This window comes from Podarcis liolepis, assembly GCF_965112155.1.
Source record: "Podarcis liolepis genome assembly, chromosome: 3".
Classification (NCBI taxonomy): Eukaryota; Metazoa; Chordata; class Lepidosauria; order Squamata; family Lacertidae; genus Podarcis; species Podarcis liolepis.
The window spans coordinates 83,591,226-83,603,299 of NC_139557.1; the positions used below are offsets into that span (position 1 = coordinate 83,591,226).

Consider the following 12,074-nt stretch of genomic DNA (forward strand, 5'->3'; position numbering starts at 1 on the left):
CTGCCCCTCATTTTCCTCTTCCCCTCTTCTCATCAATTTCTCTTTGCTTTGAATTATTATGCTTGCCTCCCCTTTCCCATAAAAGCCTGTGTATATTCTTGGATGTCCGCATACTTTCTGCCCTCCTCCCTACTATTTCATCCACACAAGAGGTGGCTTCTTTAAATATCTGCAAAAAGAGCTTCCTTCCAATTCCTTCTTTAAAACATGCTTCACCATTTATTTCATGTCTACTCCACTTTTTCATCCCAAGTAGCTTGCAAAATGGAAAAATACAATCCAAAATCACTACATTAAAACACCAGATGAAAACTGTAATAAAAGCACAGCATGGATCAGCAAAATACAATGCAATCATTAATCAATAATGAACAGCTGGCAAAATAAGTCTGAACACTGCTCCTGAAAAAGCCCTGTCTCAAGGCAACACCAATGCTTGTGAGATAGAAAGGAAGGCCTCGGCTGATGACTCCAACAAGTTGATAAATTCATATGGAAAGTAACCCATTCAGTGCCTCTGAAAAGGTTTTGGAAGTGTATGCAATAAATGGTCAGCAATAAATCATTTATCTTGGCCGTGCACTGGAAAGAGCAGCCACTTCCAATTTTAAAATAACTACTGCCACATCAGAGCATTGTCCTGTAAAAGAACATCCTCTACTTAAGGCAGCTTTAAGTAGTTCAGGGATCAGCACAGCATAGACATAATTTGTAGGACTGTAAGATTATTCTTATGATAATCGATTGCTAAAGAGATAAATGGCAGAGCGCCCTTGTGAATGCAAGCTTTCATATTCTTGCATGTTTGCATGGTTGCATGTTTTATTAATCTTACATGTTAAATTATGATTTTTCCAAACTACGCATTGTACAGGAACACAACATTCCAGAAGTCTGGTCACCAAAGGAACCATACTATTAGGTCTGGCACCTAGGATAGAGAAAGAACATTCTCCCTCCCACTGCAAAGCAAAGGAACACAGCTGCATTCAAAGGGTTGAGCTGCAGAGGTCAGAATTGCCTATAGATGGCACTGCAGCCACTCCAGCCATGTTGATTTGCATGTCTTTGCAAAGAGGTAGCAGATGCCCTATTGTTGCCACAGTGCTGCTCAACCGTTTCACCAATGGAAGGGTTTCGGAAGAAAATCAGGGAAAAAGGTGGGGAGGAAGAGGGAACGAAAAAGCAGAGGAGGAAGCAGAGATCACAGAAGCGACAGAGGGAGTGGAGAAGGCTGTAGCAGCCAGTGAGCCAGACTTTTGGGCTTATTGTGACTTTCAGAGCATCATGCAGCACTCCTACCTTGAGGAAATGTCCTTGTAACAATCCTATAAGGTAGATCAAAAGGACCATAGCTCAGTGGTAAAGCACCTGCTTTCCATAGAGAAGGTCCAAGCCCCAGGATCTCCATATAGGGCTAGGAAAGACTCTGGTCCAAAACCCTGGAGAGCCTCTGCCAGTCAGTGTAGACAGGACTGGGCTAGATGGAACAATGACTCATTATAAGGCAGCTTCTTCCTATTTTCCTATCACAATTTTTATCTGTTGAAAAACAGAAGCAACAGTGACAAACTAGCACTTACATCGTACGTCAGAGAATCTGCCTCGTTGGCTACTGTTAGGCCTGCTAGTTCCCCAAGACCCAGCTCGTTTTCAAGGGCCTCATCTGCTCCCATAATGAAAGACTTTCCGGATGAAGGAGGGAATGTTAAAGCTTCCACTGAAAGAGAAGAAATGAAAGTTAAGTACTCCATACAATCAGAAGCTTGGCATAAGCAGTTCAATTGAAATTCAGCAGAGTAAGCTCTTTACAAAACAAAGTGAAATTAACATGCGCAAATCAGCACCAGCAGAATCCAATTTTTGCCAGAAATAAAGTTCTTAAATACACATACCTCGGAAGCTGATTTCTTCAGAATTGTTCAAAACGATTAAGCACTAAAAAAGGAAATACTGTTTGGCTGATGGCACTAATATTTGTGCAAGAGACTTCAGATGCCAAGGAGATGAGTAATTATATGACATTTAGGAAACATCTGAAGGCAGCCCTGTATGGTGAACCTTTTTAAGGTGTAATGTTTTATTATGTTTTTATATGTGCTGGAAGTCGCCCAGAGTGGCTGGGGCAACCCAGTCAGATGGGCGGGGTACAAATATATTATTATTATTATTATTATTATTATTATTATTATTATTATTATTATTATTATACTATGCAATCCACTCCTACAAGAGGCAGGGGTGGCCACTCTAATTCTGACGACTTGAAAAGATTAGACAAATTCATAGCGGAAAAGGCGATCAATGACTACTAGCCACGGAGGCTAAGTTCCACCATGCCCTCTGAATACATCGCAGGTGGGATGAGTGCTGTGCTCATGTTCTGCTTGTAAGCATCCTTTGGAGCATGTATTCGTCCCTCCTCTATGTGACATCCTTTTATATAGCCATGTTCAAATATATAAAAGGATGTCACATAGAGGAGGGAGAAAGGTTGTTTTCTGCTGCTCCAGAGAAGCGGACACGGAGCAATGGATCCAAACTACAAGAAAGAAGATTCCACCTAAACATTAGGAAGAACTTCCTGACAGTAAGAGCTGTTCGACAGTGGAATTTGCTGCCAAGGAGTGTGGTGGAGTCTCCTTCTTTGGAGGTTTTTAAGCAGAGGCTTGACAACCATATGTCAGGAGTGCTCTGATGGTGTTTCCTGCTTGGCAGGGAGTTGGACTCGATGGCCCTTGTGGTCTCTTCCAACTCTATGATTCTATGATTCTATGATTCATCTGGTTGGCCACTGTGGGACCAGAGTGCTGGATTAGATGGGCCTGATCCAAGTTCACCCTGATACTTTCAGGTAGTCCCATTGATTCCAAAGGGAGAATGAAATATTCAGCCCAAAATTCAATGGGGCCGAAAAGGGGGTGGGTCACATTCATATTTTCCTAAAAAATAAAAATATTGCATTCTAAATGCTAGGAAAATGCAACAAAGTAAAAACAGTACATGGCAGTGGCCGGGGGGGGGGGGGGAGAGATCACCTGTAAAAGGTAAAGGTACCCCTGCCCGTACGGGCCAGTCGTGACCGACTCTAGGGTTGTGCGCTCATCTCACTTAAGAGGCCGGGAGCCGGCGCTGTCCGAAGACACTTCCGGGTCACGTGGCCAGTGTGACGAAGCTGCACTGGTGAGCCAGCACCAGTGCCACACACGGAAACGCCGTTTACCTTCCCGCTATAAAGCGGTACCTATTTATCTACTTGCACTTAGGGGTGCTTTCGAACTGCTAGGTGGGCAGGAGCTGGAACCGAACGACAGGAGCTCACCCCGCCGCAGGGATTCGAACCGCCGACCTTACGATCAGCAAGTCCTAGGCACTGAGGTTTTACCCACAGCGCCACCCGCGTCCCCTAGATCACCTGTAAAAGCCCTAAATCTTGCCGTAAGTTTGCCAAAACATCGAACACCCATTCAAAAATCGAAGGTAGCCTTCATCCCAATTGTGTGAAGGTCAATGCAATGCTGAGACTGAAAGCTCAGGACACCCAACTGAGCAATTGTAGAAAAACTACCACCTAGGCCTTTCCAGCAGTGAACCCAACGTGGGATGGGGAAAAAATGTTCCAAGCAAAAGGAGATTTCCCCCCACTTCTCAAAGTGTTGCTAAGTAACATTTTGTCTTTCAAAGCATATATTTTAAGCATGTGGGCTGTTGATCCTTCAATGTTCTGCTGCCCTTGTTCCATGGAGTGTGCTACATCCACTTCTTAAAATGCAGCCAGCAGAAGCTGTTTTAATCAGACTAGTAGCCATTACATGACGAATACATATTTTCTATTTATAAATATGCCCAGACAGCAATTTTAAACAGAGGAAGTTGGATCCAGTTCACGACTAGAGGTGGCTTTGCAATTGGCAACTGGGAGATTTCAGGGCCGGTATCTGGCAGCGTTCAAGTTGGAGGCATTATTACCTCTGAGGCAGAATCAGCTGCAACTTCTGCAACTGCAGCCTCTCAAAAAGTGTCATCCACAATAACTGAAATGGAAAGCCCCCATGGGGACGTGCCGGTCTACACAAATGGTACCTTCATTTGAATGCTGGTCATTCAAATGACCAGCATTCACTCGAGAATGTTCATCGAGTGTAAACTGCCCCTTAAACTTAGCAAGGTTAAGTTTAACACAAAATCAAAGGGCTTTCTTGGAAGACATGCTAAAGAAAACCAATTATTTAGCTAGTTGACAGTGGAATAGTGATGTTTTTATATATGTTTTCAGGTTTTATATGTTTTCGGGTTTTCAGGACTTGCTTAATTTTCCCCTCCAATAGCTATCAACTAGAGACTGGTGCAAAAGATAAGCACCTAGAATTAAAGTCTTCTGAATACAAACATTTATTCTGAGCACCAAAACTTATGTAAGCTCACAGTCCTTCCACACAAAAATCTATTCCTGGCTGCTTGCTTCTCTTCACCCACCCACCCACCTGCCTTCCTTTCTTTCATCTAATATACTCCTTGCCTCCAATTTTCTTCATTCTAGCAGCATAATTTAAGGTGGTCATTTTGTTGCCATTGTGGAAGACAGGAGTGCCTGGCGTGCTCTGGTCCATGGGATCACGAAGTGTCAGACACAACTAAACAACAACAGTAGTCAGAATCCTTGTCACTCTGCTTCAAATCATCCAGAGCTTCCAGTAGATCCAGATCTACCATTAATCCACTCCTGCTTTATGTATTGGTAAGGTGAATTAAGAGTTGGTTCTGTAATTTGCCATGCGCTTGAAAAATACTAGCAAAGTTAAAATTTTCAGGACATAGTAGTCTTGCGATCTTCCCAGGGCACTTTACTCATAAGAATTACCATGCACAACAGCAGATTTGCAAAAATTAAGGGAAGGAAGTTTGCTAGTATGTATACAAAGAAAGGATGGAGCATTTAATCAACTCTTAGTTGGAGTAACTGATTAAGAACATTTAATCAGCTAAAAAGATGCCCCCAAATATTTGGACAACAGATTGGGGGAGATTTCTTTTTACAGAGAAATGTATAGCATATGTATTTGTAATACAAATAATTATAAAAACCACAGGTAGGAAGCTCCATCTTGTGATTTCCCCTTTGTTTTCACATAGGAAGGATTATTACCGTATTTTTCACCCTATAGGACGCACTTTTTCCCTTCCAAAAAATGAAGGGGAAATGTGTGTGCGTCCTATGGGGCGAATGCAGGCTTTTGCACCGACCCCTCTCGCTCTCCAGGCTTCAGGAAGCTATCCGCAAGGCTTGGGGCGGAAGCTGCAGCCTGCAGCTTCGGGCAGATGTCCGCAAGCCTTGTGCGCCCGGCAGGAGGTGCCGCCTGGCGTGCAAGGCTTGGGGTGGCAGTCTGCAGCCCAAAGCACAGGGCGCGCTGCGGAGCACGCCCCGTGCTTCGGGCAGATGTCCGCAAGCCTTGCGCGGCCGGCGGGAGGTCCTGCCGGGTTTGCAAGGCTTGCGGGCGGCAGCCTGTTCTGGGGGCTGGCGTCGAGGGAAGCTCGGGCTTCCCCCGCCCCAGCCCCAAGCCTGGGGGGGGGGAATAAGATTTTTTTCCTTTATTCCCCCCCCCCCCAATCTAGGTGCGTCCTATGGTCCGGTGCATCCTATAGGGCGAAGAATACGGTACTTCTTGTAAGGTTATCATGCATCATCTAAAAAACATCTTCGCTTCAGAACACATATACAAAGCTGACAGAATAATAGGCAAAAGCTATTTCAGATTCCTTTAATTCAGGAGTAGGGACCCTTTTTGGCCAAAAATGTCAGATTGTTATTTCCCCCAGCCATCGGACCTGGCCTGAATGTCACAATGATGTCAGGTGACTGCAGAGGCCTTCAGAAGCACCTTCCAAAGCCCTATTTTGCAAGCACTACTTGATCAACCCATCAAAGGTGCCTGCAAAACACCCTTTCAATTTAGGGCCCCAAAGGGTGTAGTTTGGCCAAAATAGAGAGGTCTGGCAGTCCTGATTAGGCCTCGTTTTCTCAAGCAATAGCTCTAATGCACCCCTTATACACACACACACACACACACACACACACACACACAGCAGCAGCCCTCACCTTCATCTGTTCTATTGATTTCTTGTTCAATAAGCCGTGAAGTACTGGATCTGGTGAGAGACATGGCTGACTGTTGTAATCCAGGCAGATCATCAACATCTCTCAAGTTAGCAAGCATATCTTGTAGTTTTGACCTGTTGGGCCCTGGCCAAAAACAACAAAATGTGGGGGGAAAGTTTTGCAAACATTAATAAAAGTAGTGTTACTATTAACTAACAAGTTGCACCAACAATAATGACAATGAGTGCTATTTATAGCAAAAGAAAAAGATGAACGTGAGTCAAATAATGATTCCTACTTCCACCAGTAACTAAATTTATGGCATGAAATGAAGTGCTTTAAGAAGGAAATGATGAAAACTGAGGTTTTGCACACACACTTCTGTTCACTGCATGGACTTGCTTGAGAAATGTAAAATGCATCCAAGTGACAGCAAATAAAACAAAAAATAATTTTATTTTTCCAAAGACTGTAACACTTGTGAGTTGAATTTTTTGCACAAGTTTTCAAACTTTCACAAAATTGTGCAGGACTGTGACCGTGCCACAATCTAAACAATGACAATTACTTTAAAAAATTGAAAAACAAAAACAATCAAGCAAGAGTCGCTGGTTTTGTTCTCCCTGAAACTACATGTGGTGAAAACCCCATGCCCTTCTCAAAACTTACCTGCATTTTGCTCCATCATTTTCCCACATCCCTGTTTTGACTGTTTTATATAGGACTGAGGCTGAAACATATCTTCGGTAGTTTTTCCTGTTGTAAGTTTAATTAAGAATGGGAAAATATCTTACCCACAGTCCATAACCGTTTTTCCTAAACTACTAAATTATATAACTATTTCTAGTCACCTTAAAGTGTATTCTAAGACAGGTCTGAACTTAGCACGCTTCACAAGGACTTTTTACAAAATCACAGCACTTTCCTCAAATTATTCGGTCCAAATCCTGCCATAATAATAACAATGATTTGTAACGACTGATATTTGTTGCAGACAAACAATTCAGGATTTTGCAAGACTATAACAGAAGTGCTTGTCTGCAAATATACAAAATTCTATAGGTGTGCACATTCATTAAAGTTATATATGCTTTACAGCTGAACATTCATGCCCCTAGATTTCCACTTTTAACCTTTCTGTCACCAAATATAACTGATTTATCACAGTTACAAACTATTCTAGATTATGCATAACTGATGCATCTTCCAAGAGTGTTGGCCCTGAGCAGATGCTTAATTTCTGTAATGGCAAAACGCTACTTGATTTCATTTAATTAAGATTCATAACCAGTTATTTTTCATATCGGGAAAAGCTGGGAGAGGGGGAAGCAAATTCCATTCTTTCATCCATCACTCGTTTAAACATTTAGCTCTTTAGTTCAGAAAGAATAGTGGAATGGTTTTAAAACCCAATTTGGTTATACAGATAATAATTTCCAGTCAAAACAAATGCCTCATCTCAAATTTAAAAATCTATTTCTTTTCTGCCAGGTATGCCACTCTATTGAGCACCAACTTCATGCAGTCCTCTTGTGTTTTAATTTTATCTCATCCTGATCAATAGTCTGCTACTCACCAAATGAAACACATTCCACCAATCATAACTTGCTTGGCATTTGGCAGCCCCCACCTCAGTTCTTTTAGTTTTAGGTAGGGAGCAAAAAATATAGTTTTAAAGTGAGAGCCTCTGGCAGGCAACACTAGGGACTAACCTACACTGGTAGGTTATAACGTTAAAAATGTGTTATAAAAATGTGACACCAGGGGGCGCTGCAGAGCTGCGAGTCGCCAGCAATGTAAAAATGGATTGAGTGATATATAATGTTATTTTTAATTAATGGTTTTACAGATCAATGTAGCTCCAGCCTATGTTGCTAGTGGGCTGGATTCAGCATGACGAGTTGCAGAGGCCCATGCTCTAATGCAAAGTGCCATAAACTCCTGTGGCCTATGCTACCTATGATATTCAGACCACGTATCTATCCGTGTTCTATGCATGAGTCTCAACATTTAACAAGCTTGTAGTGAGTCCCAAATTCTGATATGTTTTGGGTGGCGAGGAATGAATGGAAAAGGGAAAAGCAATTTGCCAAACCTCACAATGGGGAATCTAGTAAAGAACTTGAATTACTAGATCTTGTAGCAATGACTAAGGCAAGAGCATATCCCCTCATACTATGGGCCAGCACCGATGAACAGGAGAATGAATACTCCTGAAGTAGGCCTTAGGATCAATGGATAGGACTTCATTGGGCCAGCGTAAATCCTGTCCCAGTCCCCTTAGCTGAATTGGGTGGGCTGGCAGAAGCCTTAGGGTTTTAAAACAAAACAGAATGTGGCAGGCTGCCAGGAGATCTGGACATTGTCCCAGAAAAGTGGCTAACCCTTAAATGATGTTTTGGAGGAATACACGATGTACAGCACTTTGAAAGAATGGTTTGCAAGATGACAGGGACAAGTTACTTGTGTTATTGCTGCTGAAGCATTTCTCCATAACCAAAAAACTTAATAAATAGGATTATCCACTTCCTTCTTTTCAATACTCAGATGTAGAATACAGGGAATCAATGAAGTGGTTATGCTTCAGTAAAGCACTCTCAAAAAATCCAAGGAGGGAGCCCTGTATCTCCTCCTTTCCCTACAACATCTAGGGGAAATACAGGTAACTTGCCAGGTATCATATTTTAGAGTTTACCATATTAAACACAGCAGAAGAAATAGCTGATGTAAGGAGGAATTTCTCTCAGGTTTGTAAATGCATGATGAATGAGTATTGCAATTTGAGCAACAAAATAGAGGAATATATTCATCCAGATTTCAGACTCTATTGTGCCTTTTGCCATTAGGCCCACAAGTAATCACCAAATATATTTTGACACTACCAAAATTTGGTACTGTGATCCAATCATAATATTTTTTAGATGAAAAATTATCTGTTCTGTGATATTAACAGTGCTAACACTACAAGGCTGCACAGACCAAAAGCCTCTGCAACATGCTGAAAGCTAGCATTTAGCAAAGTCCTCCCCAAGAATAATGGGGAAAGCTAATACTGTAATTTTTAAATCAATTTTGCAAAGACTAACATTAAAAATTAAGCATCTTACATTTTTTTTGTTAATCTTGATTTCTGTGTGCATTTGTTCCATATAATTGCTACCCAAATTTTCAGAATACAACTGCTGTGTATGACATATAAACCTAGGATTTTCATATTAAACATCTGAAAGGGTTGCATTGCACATTTTGAGCACACAGCTTCTACGTAATGGATTTATATTGTAAGAGATGTAACACAGAAAGGGTATGACACACAGGGCTAGAAATTAAACTTCAAATACCGATCCAATTGTTTGCCTGGTATAAAAATAGCACTCAACCGAATTAGGCGAAGTTTGATGAGGACTTACTGATATTATTAAAAGCCTGGTAAGATTCCACCTCCCCCCATTTCGAGCCCTGCATTCAAATTATGAGGATAGCATGACTTGCATGTAGCAAACATTACATAGAAACAAGGGTAGAAATTAATTTGCTTTTATCTTTCACTTCTAGTTAAGGGTATGTCCAGACCAAAGATTCAGTTATCTGCTTGTCTCATGAGCTGCTCTTTACAGGTTTGCAGTACATACATCTCCTCTTCTTCTCCCAGAACTATATTATTTCTTTTTTAAAAAAACAGCAACTGCTTAATATATGCACCGTACACCCTCCTATATACACACCCTAACTTGTCAGATGTGCTGAGGGGGTGCATGAGGTATTTCCACTGGATGGCAAAGTTTATAACTTCATACAAAGCTGTTTGCTTTGTTTGGAAGGAGTTGTCTCAGGGCTGCCAAAGGGAAATAAACAGTTGAACGTATCAAGTGATGGGATCAGGTTAGTCCAAAGGCCTGTGCATGGCAAGTAACTTCTTGCATGCTATCAGAACATTTTTCACTCTCCCTCAGTTTCAAAAGCGTTTTGCCAGGTAGCATTGGGGAACGCTGTTCAATAAAAGCCAATGCAAACCCAAATCCTTGGGTACATGAAAATAGCTGAATGGTTCTCCTGATCCAATTTGCATTGCCCATTGTAAATGACAGGGTGCGCGCACAGACTAAACTAACTTCAAAAATTAGATGGAATGATTAGCAATCATTTACTGAAGCATTAAGTTCTGCACAAAGATTCCCAGAAATACAAACCAAGAGAGATCACACAATCAACAACAGCCTCTATGGTCTCTAAGTCAAGCAAAAATTGGCTGGTTTGGACAAACCTTAACAAGAAGTGTTTTATGGTAGCCAAAAATTAAATATTAATATTTTAAAAGCATTCCCCCCCCCGATACTTTATCCAACTGGATAACAGCAATGACCCCAACACCTCTGGATTTTAAGTATCATTAATTTCCACCCCTGGTAACTGTGAACAGGAAAGCAGTCAGGAGCAGCAAAGTAAAAGAGTAAGTAGTTTGAGGAAAACATTGAAAGAAAGATAGTATTGGTGAAGTGAAAAGAGGCAGGAATTTGTGAATTTTAAGGTGCAATGTTTTCCACTTACTCTTCACCCCCTTTTTCCCCTTGCGCTCCTTTTTGTATTGTTCCTTCAGTTTGGTTATTACTCCCTGGTCCACATTCCAGGCTTCAGGCATGAGACACTGGTCTTCCTTTTCTAGACAAAGTAAAACAAATGAAACATCCTCTTTATGTCATTTATTTATTTGATACTGAAGAAGGCAGCAGCTGCTGATCTATAAGTAATTTATTTATTTTGCACTGAAGGCGGCAGAAGTTGCTGATCTATACATTTGGGGTTTTTTAAAGTCAACAATAAACAGTGCTGCAGTTGAAGGGCAAATGGTATGTGCTTCTTTTCACATGCTCACCTTGTTCATATGGTGAGGAAGGGGGAGTGTTGTTTAGGAGAGGAACAGGAGAAGAGCCCTGAACCCTTCCCCACTCAGTGCCATGTCTTCCCTCAGTGTTGTTCCAGCTGCTTTTCTCTGTTCTCAGCTCACTGCTGTTATCAGAGTCAGAAATAGGATAAAAGCTGCTGGAGCAACTGATTGCAGACAGATAAAGCATAAGTGGGGAAAGAGTTCAGCACTCCCCTCGCTGCACAGCTTGTACCGTTAAAAGTAAGATCCACCCACCCCTCTCCGCTTTATAAATGGACTGAGCCAAAATAATGCTGGCTCCACCACAGCTCAATTGAGCCTAAGTGCCACTCTATTTCACTTGTTCAGAAGTCTTCAAAAATGTAATTGGGGGTTGGTGTTAGCAATAGCCAGTTTCTGATCCCAACCCTTTATTCATTCTGAGTGAAAATACTTCATTTTTAATGTAATTGGTAATTACTTCAAACATTTCCCCTTTCAGTCTTCACTGTCTCTGTTACTTGAGTCTTTGAATACCCACTTACTTTTGACTGGGTTTCTCTTATGTTGCGCAACATAGATAAAAATAAATTACTAAAATTCTTTAGTAAGAAAACGGGCACACCGCTGCATTAGATAGTAACAGAAACAGTAAATCTAGGCATTATGCTTCAATGTGGGTGTGTCTCCTTGCAATAATGGTGTTCAACAGCTGTAAGAAGAACCTGGTCTCATTCATACAGTTCAAATTATGACATTTTACACTAGCTATAGATAGCAGAAGGCACACAACCCAGAGGTCCTGTGGTTCCACAAACCACACTTTACACCAAGGCTGAATCTTAGGCTGCATCAAAATGACAAGCACCCCCCAACTAGTGTAACATGAAAAAGCAAGTGGAATGAAGGTACTTTAAGCCCAGGGGTATCATCTAATAATAGGTTCATTTAATAACTGATTTGGAGACTGCCACATTACTGATCCTGCAAGTCAATTCAGAGTAGCAAAGTCTACCACAGGACTTGGCACATTTTCATACGCCATGCTGGTGTCGCATAAGCCAAGTGAGCATGCTTAACACTTGCAAAGGATTCCATCTGAAAGCACACTTA

The 12,074-nt window shown here is 41.6% G+C and overlaps 1 protein-coding gene across 4 annotated transcripts in view; it reads right to left on the reverse strand.

The window, feature by feature from the left end:
* Window positions 1-12,074, reverse strand: part of STRN (striatin) — a 55,337-nt gene that overhangs the window by 17,242 nt on the left and 26,021 nt on the right. For 2 of the 4 annotated variants that reach the window (XM_083496838.1, XM_083496837.1), the window contains exons 8-11: window positions 10,646-10,756; window positions 6,767-6,853; window positions 6,098-6,241; window positions 1,584-1,720 (exon numbers count right to left, since the gene is read on the reverse strand). In XM_083496838.1, the coding sequence (XP_083352964.1) occupies window positions 1,584-1,720; window positions 6,098-6,241; window positions 6,767-6,853; window positions 10,646-10,756 (479 nt within the window). The remainder of the gene's footprint in view (window positions 1-1,583; window positions 1,721-6,097; window positions 6,242-6,766; window positions 6,854-10,645; window positions 10,757-12,074) is intronic. The other 2 variants (XM_083496839.1, XM_083496840.1) reach the window with 2 other exon arrangements.